The sequence below is a fragment of the Nymphaea colorata genome, chromosome 6 (assembly GCF_008831285.2).
Source record: "Nymphaea colorata isolate Beijing-Zhang1983 chromosome 6, ASM883128v2, whole genome shotgun sequence".
Taxonomy (NCBI): domain Eukaryota; kingdom Viridiplantae; phylum Streptophyta; class Magnoliopsida; order Nymphaeales; family Nymphaeaceae; genus Nymphaea; species Nymphaea colorata.
In genome coordinates, this window is record NC_045143.1 from 1,413,571 (window position 1) to 1,435,694 (window position 22,124).

The following is a 22,124-nucleotide window of genomic DNA, read 5'->3' on the forward strand; positions in this document are numbered from 1 at the left end:
CTGTTCCTGTCTTTTATTCTTATACTCTTTTCCCACTGTAGACATCTGAGCGGTTATGGACTCACCGGCCCCCTCGTGGATTTCAGTAACTTGAGTGCTCTTCAGACGATGTAAGTGATCACTTTTGGTGCCTCTTTAAGGACTTGATTCACATTTATAAAAGTTTGGTAATTGTTTTTCTCGTTTGATAGTGACTTGCAGAACAACAGCCTGAGTGGAAGCATTCCTGAATTCCTTGGACATCTTCCCAATCTGAAGCAGTTGTAAGTACAAAACATGTAACGTAGATTTCACTAGGTTAACTGTCTCTCTAAGAATCTTGTTTATGTATTTATGGTGACTTGATACAAAAACTAATCATTTTAATTCGAACCTGATTCGCCCTGTTTCAAACTTACTGCTACTCATGAGTGTATCATATACTGCAGAAACTTGGCTTACAATCAATTTAATGGATCAGTGCCGGCATCACTAACTACAAATTCAATGATAAACCTAAAGTAAGTCATCACCGCTAACACCACGCATCTGGTTCTTTTCGTTCCAATCTTTGGTTAGTGCCACTGTTGAATCCGTTTTAAATTTTTCCACTTGTAGCATTTCGGGCAACAATCTTGCGGGCAACGCAAGCGCAAACAGCTCAGAGAAGGGGGTGGTGGTTGGACCAACTATTGGTTCGCTCTTGTTCTTATTGGTCTTGGTTATGCTTGCCATCTTCATTTCCAAGAAGCGGCCTCGAAATGCGGTTCCTTGGAGTTCATCTGGTATAATAACTTGGTTGATTTTCTTCCTCTTCTCTGTAGTGAAATTTCAAAAGGTTGGATCTTATGTTCCTCCAAGAATTGGTCCACATAATTCGCTCCGAAGCATACGTGCATGTGCATTTGGTTTACTTATGTTTGAATGGTATGAGACCTTCATTCGATCGGGGTGGTTTAAGCGCATAATAAGATCTGAATGTTAGACCTGATAAGAGTTATGGTGTGGTTGAACCTCTCTCCCCGAAGAACCATGTTAAGTTCTGTAATGTGAATCATTCAAATCATCTCTCTTTGAGTTATAACGAAATTTTCATACACTAACTATTTCCTTTGCAATTGGGCTAGTTAATAGTGGCAAGTCAACGGCTCTTTTAGGACAGGAGATCAAGAGTTGTTTCTCTCATGTTGATATAGTGGGAATCACCAACAACTTTGAGAAAGTCATCGGTGGAGGAGGATCTGGCAATGTATACTATGGCCGACTTGAAAATGGTTGTGAAGTTGCTGTCAAGGTACTAAAGAATTCTCACTCACAAGGAACCAAGGAATTTGTAGCAGAGGTTCGTACGTTTTGACTTCACTATGTTTTCAATTCATTACATTCAGTCCATAACATATATGATTCATAATTATGAAGTGTCACACGTTTTAGGTGAAGCTATTGATGACAGTTCACCACAAATGCTTAGTCTCCTTTGTTGGCTACTGTGAGGAAGGTGCAAATCTGATTGTTATCTATGAGCACATGAGTGGTGGGGATCTAAGGCAGCTGCTGTCAGGTAGGTCGCTTGGACAAGTAAGCTTACAACTATTCCAGTATTGGTGGCCCAATGATATGGACATGAACAATGTTCTTATTGGACTTGAGAACTTCAAATTCAAGAAGGTAAAGTGTTTTTATACTCGATTAGAAGCATGATGGGTGACAATAATGATACTGGCCGTTATTTATGAATTTGTTGTTTCCATTTGCGAACAAGAGATCCATCCACCTTAATAAGGGATTCTATTAGGGCCCTTAATGTAAGGAGGTCAAGTATGACATATTCCTTGAAGTTTTCTTTTGTTGGCAGAAACTGATTGAATATGCCTAACCTCAGCATGTCTTGGGAAAAAGTGTAATATCTTAAACAGTTTGATGAGACCATAGAAGGTCAGAATGAAAGGGACATGATAACAAATTGAAAAGAGATTCAAGTTAATTGCTATGTAGTAAGTTTCTTTCTATCTTGCAGGAAGGACTAGCACATCTGCATTTCTAACATGGGAGAGAAGACTTCAGGTCGCACTGAGCATTGCGGCAGGTGGTAGTCCTCCATTATTTCCATCGCAGAGCTCTTGTCTTATTAGTGCTTCCAGGTTAAACAACTAAAGCTCCTGCAATCTGATCATATGCTTCTTGATTGCAGGGTTGGACTATTTGCACTCAGGATGTAATCCGCCGATCATTCACAGGGATGTGAAAACAACAAATATTCTTTTGAATGCAAAGATGGAAGCAAAAGTAGCAGATTTTGGATTGTCCAAAGCTGGCAAAAAGGACGATGTGACGCATTTATCAACTGTAGTTGCCGGCACACCCGGATATATTGATCCTGAGTATGGTTTTTTTCCATTAGTTGAACATGATTAAGCTTCATTCCTAGAGAAACTTTTCTCTTAAAAACTTTGTGTGCTTGCAGGTATTACTGTACAAACCTACTCACCAAGAAGAGCGACGTCTATAGCTTCGGTGTGGTTCTATTTGAGCTCATAACTGGACGTACTCCATTGTTCGATGTATCCGGAGAGCGTTTCCATATAGTTCAATGGGCAACGGCAAGACTGGTTAGAGGGGACATCCAGAGTGTTGCAGACCCTAAACTGGGTGCGCAATATGAAGTAAACTCCATGTGGAAAGTTGCAGATCTAGCAATGTCCTGCACCTCTCAACAATCTCATTCAAGGCCCCGCATGAGTGATGTAGCAATCCAACTGAAGGAGGCCATCGAGGTAGAGACTTACTATCGACAGAGGACTGGTTGCTCATTTGCAGAGGTTCAACATTCATCGTCATCTTCTTATGAAGTTTCCAGCTCATTTCCTTCAGCTTCGTTTCTACCACCAGCCAGATAGTCATCCACCAAACATGTCCTGCAATTATGAGGCGATGCAGCCGACAAATGGGTCACTAAGTGCTTTTATGATAAAAGTATGTTTTCTGGAACAACTACATATATTTTGCTTCTTGCTTCTTTTTACATGAACAATATCAAAAATTTGTGAGCAGTGAACATTTTAGTCGTATGAGGCTTGCTACAGTACGCCCCTGTTCCAGATTCTTCATATTTTATTCTCCTCTGTTATGTGTCACCGAAGTAAATGGCTTTTTAGATTACACGTTTTCAGTTCATAATATAGATGTTAAACGACTAGGAATCATTTGAGACCATTTCAGGCGAAGCTATTGATGACAGTTCACCACAGATGCTTGGTCTCCTTTGTTGGGTACTGGGAGGAAGGTGGAAATCTGATTCTTATCTATGAGTACATGAGTGGTGGGAATCTAAGGCAGCTACTGTCAGTTAGGGAACATTAGAGAAGTCTATAAGGTGATCGGAAAAGGGATAACTTCAAGCTAAAACAAATTTGAAAAGTGATTCAAGTCGATTTCAATATGAGTTTTCTCTCCCGGCAGGAAGGAGTATCACGCCTGCATTTCTAACTTGGGAAATTAGACTACAGATAGCGGTGAGGGTTGCGACAGGTCCTATTTCTCCATTATTTCCATTGCACAGCTCTCTTGTCTCATCAATGCAATGCTTTCAGGTTAATCAACTATTATGTTTCTCGTGTGCAGGATTGGACTATTTGCACTGAGGATTTTATCAGCCAATCATTCACAGGGATGTGAAAACAACAAATATACTTTTGAATGCAAGGATGGAAGCAAAAGTAGCAGACTTTGGATTTTCCAGCTCATCTCTGTCCAGTTCGCATCTACCACCAGCCAGATAGTCTTCCACGAAATGTCCTGAACTTATGAGGTGTTTCAGCAGACAGACGTATCTCCTTGGTGTTTATGTGATGGACACTTGTTTAATTTGTGGAATAACCTGTTATTTCTTGCTTCTTTTACCATGGACATGCTCAAAATTAAAGTGGCTGAGAACTGAACGTTTTGGTTATATCACGGGATGGAATAGCAAATAATAGTCGTTCTTCTTCGTGTTTTATACTATTCTCGTCTATCCTGTAATCGTTTTATTCAACAGGAAAGAAAGGGGTGCTTTTCTTTTAGATAGGCTTGTGAAAGGGAAGAACTAAAGGCTATGTGTTTTCTCGAGTCATCAAAGCAGAGAATAGCAACGTAATCTAGACGTATGATAAACAGGGAGTTTCCTCCCTTTTCAACTTGATCATCTATATATCAAGAGGTCTATAGATTGGTGCCTGAGTCGATGAATGGAACAATTCGAGCGGAAGCTCAGAACAAGATGTCAAGAGGTAATTTCTGTAACTTAGATCCAAGAGAAAAGCAATTCATAGTAATCTCACCCTACCTTCATTGTTCATTCACCTTCACAGAGGCAATCTGAGTGGATGCCAGTACGTTGGCTTAGACCATGGGCCAATCTTCCGAAAAGTCCCCGTCCTGATTCATGACTTTGCACTCCATTAAGTCCCTCGGCACATCCTTAGTCAAAACCAGAAACAACTCAAACTCCCTTCAGCCAAATTGCCCCGACCTCCTCCCTGCAATCGGACCGAGCATCAATCTCTTGGTCTATACTCTATATTAAGATGAGGATATCTTTTCTGCCAGAAGCGATTCACAAAACACCTGATCTACTTTTTCACCTGACTGCAATGAAACAAGATGTGCAGATTCGATTCTAACGCATCTATACACCTGTTTTTTTTACTGACCAAGGTAGGCAACCTCTCGTCGGCTGCCGCATGGACGGACCCTCATGCCTTCATTGTCACAGTGAATTGAAGGGGTAACCGAATAGTGGAAGCAGTCATGGTACAAGACAGTGGTAGATAAGTATGACCTTGAGATGTGAAGCAAATTTGGACCACCATAGGGTCATTTTTTTGGGGCACTAGTTTTTTGCAGGAAGGAGAAGAGTTGAATGTTTTCTTTAACAACAGATGGCAGAGACGGTTGAAGGGGATAACTGAAGGACGACGGAAGTGGCCTATTTTATGAATTGAGCTGGAATGATGGAGATCTTTTTATCACTATTCAGTATGACACTTTTCCCCTAGAGATTGGAACAATGCTACAGAGATGAAGATAACAGATATGAATATGGTTAAATGAACGGGCAGAAGGTTTAATGTATGCTTAGAGGAGTTAGTAACAGTCTTTTTTTTTTTTTTTCAAATTGGTAGGTGGAGCAGTGGTTTTGTGCCTCCAGGTCTTTAACGATGGTTTTTGGACGTTCTGCATCTCTCTTTTTGTATATCCTCTCCCCCCTTCCTCTGACCTCTGTTTTTTGCTGTATATATTAACTTTCCCCAGCGCCCTAAATTGCCACTTGGATTTAAGTGTAGTAAAACAAACGGATCTTTTGTGTAGAGTTTCTTCTTCATTCGAAATCGCCATTTGTTTGCTTTGCTCATATTTGAATCCGAATTATGAACATCCAATAAGTATGACCCGAGCCCTTTTATGTCTACTTATAAATCGCTAGCAGGAGATGGCTGTAAGATGCAACCTGTTGACGGTTTTGTGGGGCTTAGTTGTAGCTGAGAATTTTTTATTGTTTGCAGTTCTAGCATCCACGAATGGTGTTCTGTCTATCATTTGGAGTTAGAGAATTCCGTCTGTTTTTATTTTTTTGCTGCCCATGATGCATTTCCCGAGATGAGAAATATCGTAACCCGTCATGAACTCCCTTTGGCAAAAGAAAAAAACTTTCCAAGGGGCTACCAATTATGGATCACATCTGCAGCTCGGATCATACTAATTGGACAAAAGGATAATTTTATTCTTTTTCGGGTATATATCCTCAAGATTTTGCTGAAGAATCTCAAATTGTAAGCTTCTAAGTGCAAGTAAGAAAATGGTAATAAATCTACACGCGAGCTACTTGATTGCCCATAACTTCTCAAAGTTTAGGATTAAGTGTAGAAGTTTTCAAGAACTCGGATGTGTATTTGGAAAACTTTTAAAAAATGAGCTTGTTCTTCCAAATTTTTCATAAAAGCGAGGCATATTCATAAAAAAGTTGTAAAACAAATGTATGCCTTTGTAACATGTAAAATTTATAATAATCCTTTATGAGTTAAAACAAAGTCAAATGGTTATGCAAATGTTGTCTTACTTTTAAACAAAAGTTTGCCAAAAAAATGTCTCCATGTCAACTTACATATATAGCCTGAAATTGGATAACCTTGGGTGACACAATGTCAAGAGTTCAAAGGCCAGAAGAAATCACTATCCAATTATATTAGAAATAAATGAACAGATGTTTCATTCAATTCTAAAGTTAAAAAGAAAAGAAAAAGTTGAGAAAGGCCTTTATCAACGATCAATCTTTGATGCTCTTAATGAAAAGTCATTGCATAGGACAAGGGTTTATCAGAATCAGCCACTGTCCTTTTCATTTTGAGCGTGTGTCCTTTTGCAAAATTAAGTGATGCAGTAAGACCCACGGCGAAGGTAGAAAAGGAAATGCAAATGAGCACAGAAGTGATAGGCTTTGTGACTGAATCTTGACCCCACGTTACGTGGGGAGTTCTGCTAACTGAACAAAAAGCAATTAGTTTTCAACTTAGATTGTCTGAAACGATCGATGCAAGATGGGAGGTTAGGGGGATGAATATAACCTAATGTAGAAGAAGAAAAATCGATGAACATGTATGAAAAATGGAAAGAAGATGGTAGTTATTTGACAAAAAAGTTAACAAGGACTGACAAATATGAAAATGACTAATCCAAGAGGCGCTCTCAACATTTGCAAGCACAGGACCGGAGGAGGCTGCTGCTTCAATGAACTTTTCCGGAGAACTGCCATTTCCATCAACCACTCATTCTTCCTCCAGAATCTTGAATCTGAAAGCTCCACTTACCAACCACTCTCTCCTTCTCAGTCTCTTCATTGTATAAAGTAGTCATTCGTAGGCTCAGGCTGCACTTACTCCTATATTTGGCAGCAAAAGGGGAAACTGAAACTCATCCACAGCCTACAGGTGCAACGATTTTCTTCAACGGACAGCATGGGGGTACTGGTGCCTCTGTTATTGGCCCTTTGTGCTGTCTCTGCATCTGGCCAGCGTAAGCATCATCTCCTTCCTCTTCCTTTTGTAAAGAAAAACTTGGTGCTATTAGTTTGTATATGTAGAATTGACTAAAATGAAGATGGTAGTGATTGGCCGCCCCTGGAGTGATTGGCCGCTTCTTTGATCTCTGTTCTTCCTCTCTTCATCAACTCCAGGTTGCATGGTTAAATATGTTGGTGTATGGAAGTTGATCTCCATGTAAGGGCATATGGGTCATTTTGTAAAAATGCGGGTTTGCCCTAATCCTTATGTTTTGAGGATAGCTGCCGCTGAGAGTGTCTGTTATGTGTGTTCATAGAAGAGAGAGAATACAAGAGATCTGTGCGACCGTGGACGTAGGATATTATTGCTCTGAACCACGTAAATCGTTATCTTCTTCCTTGTTGCTTCTAACCCCTTCTTGAGAGTGCGAGAGGAGTGTTTATTGTGTTGTTCCTAACAAAATACTTATTTAGCTTCCTTAACCTCCATGCACTCTGTAAGAGGATTAACGAGGTACATTGAATAAAAACGCCACCTTCACCATCTTCCATACACTGGAAGAAGCCGCAGGCGAGTAAGTTTGAAGGACAAAACCTTTTACATTTTACATTTATTCTTTTATGATATACTTTGATGATATAACCATTATATTAATTTCAAAGTACGGATATGCTAAAAATTGTATTAAAAGAATTTCAAAATCTGATATATATATACATATATATATATATATGTGTGTGTAAAAGAATTCTGCAATATCATGTTTTGGAGGGCTAAAAGTTAGAAATTAATTTGAAATTGAAAACCTCATGAATCATTGCTGAAAAACTATATAAATTGTTACTCCATCATAAAACTGTCACTAACATTCATGTGACGGCTAGTTTATAGGGACGATAAATCCATCCCACACTCACATACAAGGAATCCCCCCCCGTCATCTCTTTCTTTCTTTCTTTCTTAATTTTATCCATCCGCCCCTCTGCCTCCGCCCTTTCTCCAGCATATGGATTTCGGAAGTGGATGAAGCAACTGATAAGGAGAAGAAAGTCCGTGGGAAGAACGTGGTGAAAAAACAAGTATTGTACTTATATTTTTAAATATTGTTTGCCCCTCTACAATGTTTGAAAATACTATACCCCTAACACACAACAACACCCCCTTTGAAAATTCTTCCATTGTTTTCTCATATCGATCGCCATTAAAATCATTTGGTCTGTTTTCTATATAAGATCATGATAAAAGGCTGAGGTGAACGAATATTTCAAACGTTTTAGCCGGAACCGCTCTCTGGTAGACGGCCTCTGTGCGCATGCTGGGTGTCAAACTCTTGGCAGATTGACATAATAGGATTTCGAAGAAAAAAATGTTCACCAGGCAATTAACCGAGTTTGAATCGAACAACAGCAAAATGACCTACCGAATGGGGAAGCCATGAAATTGAAGCTTAGTTACAGTACTATTCACATGATCATTCCTTGATTTGCCTAAATTTGCAGTGCCTTTGAACGTTGACTGCGGAACTTCCGGCAATATTACGGGATACTCGAGCATGACATGGGTCGGTGATGAACAGTATGTAAAGTCGGGCCAATCCGCGACGGTGGGGATCGACTACCGACTCATAGCGCCATTCAATACTCTCCGGTACTTCCCTGATCAGAGAAAGAACTGCTACTCCTTCCCTGGCGTGGGCCAAGGCATCAAGATCCTGGTTCGTGCTTGGTTTTACTATGGCAACTACGACGGCCTGTCGTTGCCGCCAACATTTAACGTTCTTTTCAACGGGGACCTTTGGTCGCCGGTGTTCATGACCGGAGATAATGGTTCTACATTCTTGGAGATGATCCACGCCACCAAAGTTGATGATGTTAGTGTCTGTTTGGCTCGAACCAATGCCAAGGACGTTCCCTTCATCAACGCTCTTGAAGTAAAGAAGCTGGACCAAGGCATGTATCAGGAAATGGACACCAACTGCCCTTTGTACCTTGAGGGCAGATACGCCTACGCGTTGTCCACTTATTTGAGGTAAAGTTCCCGAATGTGAAAGAGAGGGGTAGTATTAATTGTACCCAACATCAACTACCAAACCACAAGCTCTTAAATTCATGCCCGGCCCTTGCCACTCATCATCTAGCGCAACTAGCCTTGTTGATTGCTGAATCGATCCCTAGTTGTTGACTATTGGCGCCGGTCCTACTCTAATCAATATTATCTTTTTGCAGGTACCCAGATGATCCCTATGATCGACTCTGGTTTCCTTTTACCAACTATTCAACGACCGGGTTAAGTCCGGTGAGGAGGAGCTCTGACCCGAGCTCTGACCTAGCAGACAGACCACCGGCTGCTGTTGTGCGGCAGGCAATTACGCCATCATCCAGTCTAGCATCTAACATGACCATCCCCAACCTCATAACCTCGACCTTTCCGGTGCCTCATTACGTTACTTTTTATTTCGTGGAAATGTTGGCCAACGCCAGCAGGTCGTTCGACATCTACTTGGACGATCAGCAATTTTATTCCAAGACAATCGTTCCAAGCGGGACAGTCTTGGAGATTCTGCACCCCAACATCGCACTGTCGACTAGCTCGGTGTTGTCGCTGGTGAAATCCAAAGGCTCCACTCTGCCCCCTTTAATAAGCGCGGCAGAGTTCTATGCGATCGGTCCTGTTTGGGGCGTCGATGCAACCAACAGTTCAGACGGTATGTCCTATGTCTCTCGCTATCTCCCTGTTCCCCCTCTTTTATGTCTTCTTATTCTTTGGATGTTGGTGTTGGTTCACAGTGAAGGCGTTGAGTGAGTTTCAGAAGAGTTATGTGCAACTCCAGCCATGGAGCGGAGATCCTTGCCTTCCCATCGGCTATGCCTGGGAGTGGGTCAACTGCAGCACCGATTCCACGCCTCGAGTTACTGCCCTGTAAGTCTTTTTACTCCAAACAACTAGGCAAATAACCTAGTGAGCGCCCCTTATTATATTAACTCCAGAATTTTAAAAACAACTGGCCACTATATTTTAAATTATAAACAAGATATTTCAAGACTAGGAAAGGGCAGTTGCTATTTTAGGTTTATTATCTTTTATAAAGAAGTAAAACTTATCTTTCTTGTGTACACTTTTCTCCGTTTTTTGTCTTAAATTTTATATATATATATATTGTCACGACCCACTTTTTGACACCAAAAATTTTCTTTCATTTCTATGATAGCGGAAGCAATAATGAGTCATGACCAGAACATAAGACACTGTTTTATTTCAATAATAAAATACTTGGACCCAAACAAAAATAACCACAAATCCCCAAAACCGACGCAGTGTCCAGAATGCCAATGCCCGTCCATCACAAGACTGAGGTCGTCGCTCCAAAGCAAAAGCTATCAAGGACTACCTGTAGATAGAAAGAAGGGTCAGAATTCCTCTGAGTATGAGAAAATTCAGCCATGAATGGAACATGGCCCAAAATAATATTTAGTTTCGTAAACAATTCCAAAAAAGGCCTTATGAACTACAACCATAAGTTTTCCAAAACTTAGCACATATCAGAGTTACATCACATCATCAACGACAGAACGAGGTGTGCACAACCTCCAAAATTTCGTAGGCTTCCAACCGTGGTTCTCTGACAATGTCATGGTCATCGTGCCGAGCAACAGAAATCCCCGTGGGCACTCACGGGCAGAACAGAACATATCTTCACCAGGCGATCCAACGGATCGAGGGTACCTGAAGTGAAGCCTCCTGAGATATCCCAGATCGCCGCTGCAGCAGCATGGCCCCTCTAGGAACCCGGTTTGAGGGACCAGGAGATGTCTCTCCCAACACAGCAGCAGTACCCCGGGCCCTTGTGCCGCCCAATACCCTGTGGGCCCTCCAGTACAGCCAGAGGAGTGTGACCACTACCTCCCGAGACGAAACCAAACACTGGGCAAAACAGAAAGCTCGCACTCGCATAAACCATCGCACAAAGTCCACGTTTCGCCTTCGAATTTCAAAAGTGAGGGTTTGCCAATGCTAGACATCGTCTAGTACCTCTCACAGAAACCGCCCTTAGGCTCGGTTTCCCAGACAAAAACAATAAACCATTTTTTTGATAATGGCCTCTAGAAACAACATACAGACTATCACGCCAAAATTTCTCAAATAAAATAACCATTCAAAAGTAAGAGAATTTATACTTTAAATTCTTACAACGTGACTTTCCTCTTCAACTTTTCGAAATTGATTTCAGGACCATCTTTCTGAAATTTTAAACACCATTACGAGCATCAACGAGCAATAACACATAACTTTTCATGTGTAATTTATAAAACTACCCTTTGGCAATTTATAAAAACTTAAAGGGTATCGAAACGAAATTTCATATTAAACATCCGTTTCCTATTGAAAAACACTTTCGCAAGCCTCTTTTTGAAGAGGTTTTTAGCAAAAATGTTGCAGCATAGAAGTTATAAAATATATAACAGCTTATCTGAATATTTTGCTAATTAGTGGACCCGTATTGAAATTTTTCCAACTTGATATAAAAATGAACCACGCTCGTTTTTCTTTCATTTCACCGCTTCGTTTTCTCTCTCCTCACGAGCCTCCTTCCTTTCGTTCAACCGACGGTGGCTTCCACCGTTCTTCCTCACTCAAAACCAGCGAAAAGCGGGACCATGGGGAGAGATCTGTCCTCCTCCCGCAAGCTCCAACGCTCTGGTTTCCCACCGCCGTCCGATGCTCTCAACCACCACCTCCTCCTCTGCTGCTCTCGTTTTTCAGCCCTGCCACCGTGAGGGAGACGACCTCCCCAAACCAGGCATGTCTCTCTCTGCTCCTCCTTCCTTGCGACGAGAATGAACCAGCAGCAAGGAGGACCCTGCTCTTCCAGGCGACAGGGAGAAACCGACTACAATGGGGGACGACATGAGGAAACCTGCCACGTCAAGGTCGTGTTCTCCAATTTCCCCCAAATCACCTCTGCAACATTCCTTGTTTTCCTTATGTCGATCAGAGCAGGCGTTGCTCTCTGTCGACGACACTGAGCAGAGTCTGCTTCTCCTTTTCTGTTGTTGGTTCGGATTCTTTAACGCATCCTTATTACAACTATACATACTTTGTTTAATGTTGGCTTAGTCTCGTTTTCTCACAAGTGAAATAAGCGAAATATAAGAAGAAGGGGAAAACAGCATGATACGAGTCATCGGAGAAGGTTCAATAACCCAACGAAGACTAACATACCTCACCCTTCATACCTCGCATGCTTCGATTTCTTTGAAAAGAACCATAACTTATAATACTATATTTCCATCCCAACATACACTAACTCATGCATAGATTCATATTTATGCATACAAATACAAAGGTCCAAGAAAATCGGAGACGAATCGAAGAACATTGTGTAACATTAACATCATACAACGCCTCATGCATATGTTCATGTCTAGGCGTATACATTCATAAATCCACATTGCATATGTATGTATAAGAACTCAAAATATACAGGCTTCATGCTGCATTCATAACTGAAATTTCCCATACCTATCAAAGTCTGTCACAACCTTCTTGTTCCTCTTTCGCAGTCCCTTTTCTTGATCTTCTGATTCTTTTCCAGCGACCACCCACTTCAACCTCAACGAGAAAGAAAACAAGAATGAGGATGTCTCTCTCTCTCTTTCTCTCGAATCCTCTTGTTGCTGGACTCTCTAGTCGATGGCTGTAGCAATAAGGGATGATTATTTTTCAACCTCTCCCAAGGGAATGAATAACCCGTCAGTTTTTCTTTTCCCTTTCTTTCTCTCAAATTCTCAATTGTTGAGTTTTCTCTTTTATGAAGGCAGTAAAGAAAGGGTTAATTATTGTAAATCAGATTTAAAGAGCCCCCTTCACAACCCTTGTAACTGTCATACGAATTTCTTTTCGTTTCTTTTTTTCATTTCTTTCCATAGTTTCTCTCTTTTTCATTTAATTGGCAGTTTCCATTTCATTTTTGCAGTCATTTAAACCTACCGTTTATGATTTCCTGCTCATAATAACGTTCCCATAATTAAGGAAACTTAATAAAAATCGTGGGTCTTACATCCTTTCCCCCTAAAAAGAAATTTCGTCCTCGAAATTTAAACATACCATATTAAAAGAACTGGGGATAACTCTTTCTCATGTCTTGTTTTGCATGTGTCTTTGTTTTTCATGGGCGTAGCGACTAACATTTGATCAAACATATTCTTTCTTTCTAACTTTAAAATTTCAACAAAGCTCTTAGAAACGAAAGAATGCGATGCACCAGAGTCAAACAGAATATGAGACCAATGAGGTTGTACAAGAAGGGTACCTTCATTCACATCAGTGGATCTCAAATCTTCAACCGTGGTCGCGTAAACTCTCCCAGGTACCTTCTTCTCTACTGGTTGGTTTGCTGCACCTCGCCCCTGTTCTGCCTCTTTCTTCTTCGGGCACTCACGAATAAAATGTCCTCGCCTTCCACAATAGAGACATGCCCCGACCTCTCTGTAACATGGTTTGCCGGGGTGTTGGCGATGACATGTGGGACATTCATCGTCCTGCCTGGATGTTGATGGCCTCTGTCTCTTGAATCTATCCCCTTGGTTCACCTTGTCACTGCGTATGTCTGGCCTCGACTTGGATCGCAGAGATTCACTTTTTCTATCTGTCCCATGCATCCTGTTCCAGCCTTCCTCAAGACGTGTGGCCATGTCGATAGCGTCGTCTAGATCTTTCGGACGACTACTAATTACTTGGTTCTGCAACCCGTCTTTAAGTCCTCTGACGAACTTATTTGCTCGGTCCGCATCAGCAGTATACACATGGAGACAATATTTTTCCAAATGTCTGAATTTGACGATGTATTCGTGCAGACTCAGACTCCCTTGTTGAAGGTCCAGGAATTCTTGCATGCGTTTCTCCCGTGTGAAGGTTGGAATGTAGGCATGTGTGAAGGCTTCCTTGAATTCTCCCCAGGTCGCTTCGTGATTTGCGAACTTCACCTCACGTTGCGTTCGCCACCATTCCTTAGCATCTCCTTTTAGCATAAAGGTTCCATACCGAACCTTCTTGTTGTCAGGCACTTCCAGGGTGGTAAAGATCTCCTCTGTTTCATTTATCCATTCTTCGGCATCGTCCGCAGTGCCTTTCCCATAAAACTTCGGAGGATGCAAACTCATAAACTGTTGGTGAGTTACTCCCCTTGCCTCACCATTCGTCGTTCTGTTTGTATCCGTACTTGTTCCTCCTGAAGAAGTATTTTGCGTCATGCCATACATCAATCCTGTCATCATCTGCAAAGTGTTCATGATGAATGTCTGTTGTTGTTGGATGTTTCTACCAGGCGTCCTAGGTCTAGTAGGATGAGCCTCTGTGTTTCGGTTCCCGTTGTTGCGAGGAGTTCTCCTTCCTCCACTAACACTCCCTCCTCTAGTGCGTGCCATTGAACTACACCGCACAGAGGAAACAAATATGAATACGTAAAGCAATTCATTAGAACTACCACAAAAATATGAAACTCAATATTCAGGTCGAAATCTAAACACCCTTCTTTAACAGGTTTGGATAACACTTCCTCTGCTTGTGATCGACATTGGCATTGGACATGGACTCTAGACACTGTGCTCTGATACCAAAGTTGTCACGACCCACTTTTTGACACCAAAAATTTTCTTTCATTTCTATGATAGCGGAAGCAATAATGAGTCATGACCAGAACATAAGACACTGTTTTATTTCAATAATAAAATACTTGGACCCAAACAAAAATAACCACAAATCCCCAAAACCGACGCAGTGTCCAGAATGCCAATGCCCGTCCATCACAAGACTGAGGTCGTCGCTCCAAAGCAAAAGCTATCAAGGACTACCTGTAGATAGAAAGAAGGGTCAGAATTCCTCTGAGTATGAGAAAATTCAGCCATGAATGAAACATGGCCCAAAATAATATTTAGTTTCGTAAACAATTCCAAAAAAGGCCTTATGAACTACAACCATAAGTTTTCCAAAACTTAGCACATATCAGAGTTACATCACATCATCAATGACAGAACGAGGTGTGCACAACCTCCAAAATTTCGTAGGCTTCCAACCGTGGTTCTCTGACAATGTCATGGTCATCGTGCCGAGCAACAGAAATCCCCGTGGGCACTCACGGGCAGAACAGAACATATCTTCACCAGGCGATCCAACGGATCGAGGGTACCTGAAGTGAAGCCTCCTGAGATATCCCAGATCGCCGCTGCAGCAGCATGGCCCCTCTAGGAACCCGGTTTGAGGGACCAGGAGATGTCTCTCCCAACATAGCAGCAGTACCCCGGGCCCTTGTGCCGCCCAATACCCTGTGGGCCCTCCAGTACAGCCAGAGGAGTGTGACCACTACCTCCCGGGACGAAACCAAACACTGGGCAAAACAGAAAGCTCGCACTCGCATAAACCATCGCACAAAGTCCACGTTTCGCCTTCGAATTTCAAAAGTGAGGGTTTGCCAATGCTAGACATCGTCTAGTACCTCTCACAGAAACCGCCCTTAGGCTCGGTTTCCCAGACAAAAACAATAAACCATTTTTTTGATAATGGCCTCCAAACATAGAAACAACATACAGACTATCACGCCAAAATTTCTCAAATAAAATAACCATTCAAAAGTAAGAGAATTTATACTTTAAATTCTTACAACGTGACTTTCCTCTTCAACTTTTCGAAATTGATTTCAGGACCATCTTTCTGAAATTTTAAACACCATTACGAGCATCAACGAGCAATAACACATAACTTTTCATGTGTAATTTATAAAACTACCCTTTGGCAATTTATAAAAACTTAAAGGGTATCGAAACGAAATTTCATATTAAACATCCGTTTCCTATTGAAAAACACTTTCGCAAGCCTCTTTTTGAAGAGGTTTTTAGCAAAAATGTTGCAGCATAGAAGTTATAAAATATATAACAGCTTATCTGAATATTTTGCTAATTAGTGGACCCGTTTTGAAATTTTTCCAACTTGATATAAAAATGAACCACGCTCGTTTTTCTTTCATTTCACCGCTTCGTTTTCTCTCTCCTCACGAGCCTCCTTCCTTTCGTTCAACCGACGGTGGCTTCCACCGTTCTTCCTCACTCAAAACCAGCGAAAAGCGGGACCATGGGGAGAGATCTGTCCTCCTCCCGCAAGCTCCAACGCTCTGGTTTCCCACCGCCGTCCGATGCTCTCAACCACCACCTCCTCCTCTGCTGCTCTCGTTTTTCAGCCCTGCCACCGTGAGGGAGACGACCTCCCCAAACCAGGCATGTCTCTCTCTGCTCCTCCTTCCTTGCGACGAGAATGAACCGGCAGCAAGGAGGACCCTGCTCTTCCAGGCGACAGGGAGAAACCGACTACAATGGGGGACGACATGAGGAAACCTGCCACGTCAAGGTCGTGTTCTCCAATTTCCCCCAAATCACCTCTGCAACATTCCTTGTTTTCCTTATGTCGATCAGAGCAGGCGTTGCTCTCTGTCGACGACACTGAGCAGAGTCTGCTTCTCCTTTTCTGTTGTTGGTTCGGATTCTTTAACGCATCCTTATTACAACTATACATACTTTGTTTAATGTTGGCTTAGTCTCGTTTTCTCACAAGTGAAATAAGCGAAATATAAGAAGAAGGGGAAAACAGCATGATACGAGTCATCGGAGAAGGTTCAATAACCCAACGAAGACTAACATACCTCACCCTTCATACCTCGCATGCTTCGATTTCTTTGAAAAGAACCATAACTTATAATACTATATTTCCATCCCAACATACACTAACTCATGCATAGATTCATATTTATGCATACAAATACAAAGGTCCAAGAAAATCGGAGACGAATCGAAGAACATTGTGTAACATTAACATCATACAACGCCTCATGCATATGTTCATGTCTAGGCGTATACATTCATAAATCCACATTGCATATGTATGTATAAGAACTCAAAATATACAGGCTTCATGCTGCATTCATAACTGAAATTTCCCATACCTATCAAAGTCTGTCACAACCTTCTTGTTCCTCTTTCGCAGTCCCTTTTCTTGATCTTCTGATTCTTTTCCAGCGACCACCCACTTCAACCTCAACGAGAAAGAAAACAAGAATGAGGATGTCTCTCTCTCTCTTTCTCTCGAATCCTCTTGTTGCTGGACTCTCTAGTCGATGGCTGTAGCAATAAGGGATGATTATTTTTCAACCTCTCCCAAGGGAATGAATAACCCGTCAGTTTTTCTTTTCCCTTTCTTTCTCTCAAATTCTCAATTGTTGAGTTTTCTCTTTTATGAAGGCAGTAAAGAAAGGGTTAATTATTGTAAATCAGATTTAAAGAGCCCCCTTCACAACCCTTGTAACTGTCATACGAATTTCTTTTCGTTTCTTTTTTTCATTTCTTTCCATAGTTTCTCTCTTTTTCATTTAATTGGCAGTTTCCATTTCATTTTTGCAGTCATTTAAACCTACCGTTTATGATTTCCTGCTCATAATAACGTTCCCATAATTAAGGAAACTTAATAAAAATCGTGGGTCTTACATATATAATTGGTTGCAACCAAACAGTGCATTAAGTCAAGGACAAAAACCAGATCATTTAAAAATGTGATGTTTAAAGTGTTTTTTTTTTTTTTTGCAATCTAACTTTATTGTTTTGATCTTCAAAATAGGTTGATGCAAAATAAATTAAATTCATCATTCTTTGAACTTTAATACTACCTTTTATAATAAAGAAAAATGAATTGCTTCCATAGCAACAATTTTTTTATGATAGAAAAGTCCATAATTTTCATAAAAACAACGTAAATCAAAGCATGTTTGATATCAAAATAGTTTTTATAAATATATTTTGATATTTATACTTTATTTAAAGTAAATGTTTAACAAAAAAAAAACTAAAAATCTGGTTTTGGTCTTCGATCAAAGTTACGGTTTCTACCAATCTCTCTCTCGCTCCTTTATATATATATATATATATATATAGAGCACGCTTCGGCCAGAGGAATTGCATGTGCACGTTGCTGCAAAATCCTTTAAATCACCTTCGATCTCGGACTTGAATTCACTTTTTTGACAAAACTATACGCCGAAGCTGAATTCGATTACTGTTTGAATCTTCTTCCTAGACCCCACAAAATGATTATAAATTGGGTCGGTTTCAAAAAGTTGACATCACTCGTCGGAAGCTCAATATCATTCAGACTGTTCCTGTCTTTTATTCTCATACTAGTTTCGCACTGTAGACATCTGAGCGGTTATGGACTCGCTGGCCCCCTTTTGGATTTCAGTTACTTGACTGCTCTTCAGACGATGTAAGTGATCACTTTTGGTGCCTCTTTAAGGATTTGATTCACATTTATAAAGTTGGTAATTGTTTTTCTCGTTTGGCAGTGACTTGCAGAACAACAGCCTGAATGGAAGCATTCCTAAATTCCTTGGAGATCTTCCCAATTTGAAGCAGTTGTGAGTACAGAACATGTTACGTAGATTTCACTAGGTTGACTGTCACTCTAAGAAGCTCGTTTATATATTTATGGTGACTTAACACAAAAACTAATGATTTAGTTCGAACCTGATTCGGCCTGTTTTAAACTTACTGCTGCTCATAAGTGCATGACATGCTGCAGAAACTTGGCTTACAATCAATTTAGTGGATCAGTGCCGGCATCACTAACTACAAATCCAATGATAAACCTAAAGTAAGTCATCATCTGGTTCTTTTCGTTCCAGTCTTTGGTTAGTGCCACTGTTGAATCCGTTTTAAAATTTTCCTCTTGTAGCATTTCGGGCAACAATCTTGCGGGCAACAATCTTGCGGGCAACGCAAGCGCAAACAGCTCAGAGAAGGGGGTGATAGTTGGACCAATTATTGGTTCGCTCTTGTTCTTATTGGTCTTGGTTATGCTTGCCATCTTCATTTCCAGGAAGCGGCCTGGAAATGCGGTTCGTTGGAGTTCATCTGGTATAATAACTTGCTTGATTTTCTTCCTGTTCTCAGTAGTGAAATTTCAAAACGTTGGATCTTATGTTCCTCCAAGAATCGGTCCATATAATTCGCTCCGAAGCATACGTGCATGTGCATTTGGTTTACTTATGTTTGAATGGTATCAGACCTACATTCGATCGGGGTGGTTTAAAAGCATAATAAGATCTGAATGTTAGACCTGTTAGAGTTATAGTGTGGTTGGACCTCTCTCCCCGAAAGAACCATGTTAAGTTCTCTAATGTGAATCATTTAAATCACACCTCTTAGAGTTATAACGAAATTTTCATACACTAACTATTTCCTTTGCAATTGTGCTAGTTAATAGTGGCAAGTCAACGGCTCTTTTAGGACAAGAAAGCAAGAGTTGTTTCTCTCATGTTGATATAGTGGGAATCACCAACAACTTTGAGAAAGTCATCGGTGGAGGAGGATCTGGCAATGTATACCATGGCCGACTTGAAAATGGTTGTGAAGTTGCTGTCAAGGTACTAAAGAATTCTCAATCACAAGGAACCAAGGAATTTGTAGCAGAGGTTCGTACGCTTTGACTTCACTATGTTTTCAATTATTAACGTTCAGTCCATGACATATATGATTCATGATTATGAAGTGTCACACGTTTTAGGTGAAGCTATTGATGACAGTTCACCACAAATGCTTAGTCTCCTTTGTTGGGTACTGTGAGGAAGGTGCAAATCTGATTGTTATCTATGAGTACATGAGTGGTGGGGATCTTAGGCAGCTGCTGTCAGGTAGGTCACTTGGACAACTAAGCTTATAACTAGTGATAAGGACATGAACCATGCTCTTATTGGACTTGAGAACTTCAATTCAAGAAGATCAAGTGCTTTATACTCGATTAGAAGCATGATCGGTGACAATAATGACACTGGCCGTTATTTATGAATTTTTTGTTTTCATTTGCCAACAAGAGATCCACCCACCTTAATAAGGGATTCTATTAGGTCCCTTAATATAAGGAGGTCAAGTATGACATATTCCTAGAAGTTTTCTATTGTTTGCATAAACAGATAGAATCTGCCCAGCCTCAGCATGTCTTCGGAAAAAGTGTAATATCTTAATCAGTTGGATGAGACCATAGACACAAGATAGTGGTCTATAAACTCAGAATAAAAGGGACACGATAACAAATTGAAAAAGAGATTCAAGTTAATTGCCATGCAGTAAGTTACTTTATATCTTGCAGGAAGGACTAGCACATCTGCATTTCTAACATGGGAGAGAAGACTTCAGGTCGCACTGAGCATTGCGGCAGGTCGCAGTCCTCCATTATTTCATCCATTATTTCCGTTGCAGAGCTCTTGTCTTATTAATGCTTCCAGGTCAAACAAGTAAAGCTCCTGCAATCTGATCATATGTTTCTTGATTGCAGGGTTGGACTATTTGCACTCAGGATGTAATCCGCCGATCATTCACAGGGATGTGAAAACAACAAATATTCTTTTGAATGCAAAGATGGAAGCAAAAGTAGCAGATTTTGGATTGTCCAAAGCTGGCAAAAAGGACGATGTGACGCATTTATCAACTGTAGTTGCCGGCACACCCGGATATATTGATCCTGAGTATGGTTTTTTTCCATTAGTTGAACATGATTAAGCTTCATTCCTAGAGAAACTTTTCTCTTAAAAACTTTGTGTGCTTGCAGGTATTACTGTACAAACCTACTCACCAAGAAGAGCGACGTCTATAGCTTCGGTGTGGTTCTATTTGAGCTCATAACTGGACGTACTCCATTGTTCGATGTATCCGGAGAGCGTTTCCATATAGTTCAATGGGCAACGGCAAGACTGGTTAGAGGGGACATCCAGAGTGTTGCAGACCCTAAACTGGGTGCGCAATATGAAGTAAACTCCATGTGGAAAGTTGCAGATCTAGCAATGTCCTGCACCTCTCAACAATCTCATTCAAGGCCCCGCATGAGTGATGTAGCAATCCAACTGAAGGAGGCCATCGAGGTAGAGACTTACTATCGACAGAGGACTGGTTGCTCATTTGCAGAGGTTCAACATTCATCGTCATCTTCTTATGAAGTTTCCAGCTCATTTCCTTCAGCTTCGTTTCTACCACCAGCCAGATAGTCATCCACCAAACATGTCCTGCAATTATGAGGCGATGCAGCCGACAAATGGGTCACTAAGTGCTTTTATGATAAAAGTATGTTTTCTGGAACAACCACATATATTTTGCTTCTTGCTTCTGTTTACATGAACAATATCAAAAATTTGTGAGCAGTGAACATTTTAGTCGTATGAGGCTTGCTACAGTACGCCCCTGTTCCAGATTCTTCATATTTTATTCTCCTCTGTTATGTGTCACCGAAGTAAATGGCTTTTTAGATTACAGTGAAAATAGGTGAACAGAGTGTAAGACATGCTTATGAAAGAGATGAGCTCAAAAACTCTGTTTCTCAAATCGAACCAATGGATAAAAAACAACGGAATCTACATGGTAAAAGGTGTTGTGCCCTCCGATTTCCACTGGATCATCTATGAAAAAGGCCGAGCAAGCTAAACTTTCTTTTTTATCGATCCTCAGCCTGAGGTAAAATACATCTAAAGTTTTCTTCCAGCCATGAAATGCCTCCTATAATTAAGGGCCGCTTAGTTGAATATGATAAACTGCCAAAAATGTAGTCCAGTGATGCTTTAAGAATAAATTCTCTCTGCTAAATAATATTGAAATGACAATTTGATTAAAAAATCAAGTTTCTAAAATATAAACATGAAAAATAAATAAATAAATACTTGTGTTTGTAAAATTTCATGTACGCGTTCCAGTTCTAAATATAGCCTTAGCATTTTTTTATGGCATAAAACTGAACTTTTTTTAAATCAAAAAATTGATTGCATTTTTTTTTTACAACAGGTTTTTGCAGATTAGTCACGATTTATTATTTCGCCAATTAGTCATGATACAGTGACGGGCTTCTTTGCTCACAAGTTTGACCAATTCTTTTTTCTAGGTTAATCACATTTATTTAATAATGGTGGAGTAAGTAAATGCCAAGAACAAGTACGCAGACAGATACATATAAAACGTTTCTGAATTTCTCCATTCGTGTTTGAATGGATAAATCCCCGAGCCTCCTACAGCACATTGTGTGATATATCCAGCA

At 40.6% G+C, this 22,124-nt stretch overlaps 2 protein-coding genes and 1 long non-coding RNA gene across 3 annotated transcripts; 2 read left to right on the top strand and 1 right to left on the bottom strand.

Moving 5' to 3' along the window:
* Nucleotides 1-486: 486 nt before the first annotated feature.
* LOC116255876 (receptor-like protein kinase At3g21340) lies at nucleotides 487-21,158 on the top strand. Its single transcript, XM_050078295.1, has 7 exons — nucleotides 487-500; nucleotides 598-764; nucleotides 1,107-1,321; nucleotides 1,414-1,540; nucleotides 1,997-2,065; nucleotides 20,382-20,571; nucleotides 20,655-21,158. Exons 1-7 carry the CDS (start codon nucleotides 487-489, stop codon nucleotides 21,085-21,087), a joined length of 1,215 nt encoding a protein of 404 aa, XP_049934252.1. The 3' UTR covers nucleotides 21,088-21,158.
* On the top strand, nucleotides 2,157-2,876 carry LOC126410144 (probable LRR receptor-like serine/threonine-protein kinase At1g51880). Its single transcript, XM_050078351.1, has 2 exons — nucleotides 2,157-2,360; nucleotides 2,444-2,876. Exons 1-2 carry the CDS (start codon nucleotides 2,254-2,256, stop codon nucleotides 2,874-2,876), a joined length of 540 nt encoding a protein of 179 aa, XP_049934308.1. The 5' UTR covers nucleotides 2,157-2,253.
* LOC126410145 (uncharacterized) lies at nucleotides 2,553-4,849 on the bottom strand. The gene is made up of 3 exons (XR_007573610.1): nucleotides 4,304-4,849; nucleotides 2,766-2,894; nucleotides 2,553-2,680 (listed from the first exon to the last, which is right to left on the bottom strand). It is a non-coding gene; the product is annotated as an uncharacterized LOC126410145 (long non-coding RNA).
* Nucleotides 21,159-22,124: the final 966 nt, after the last annotated feature.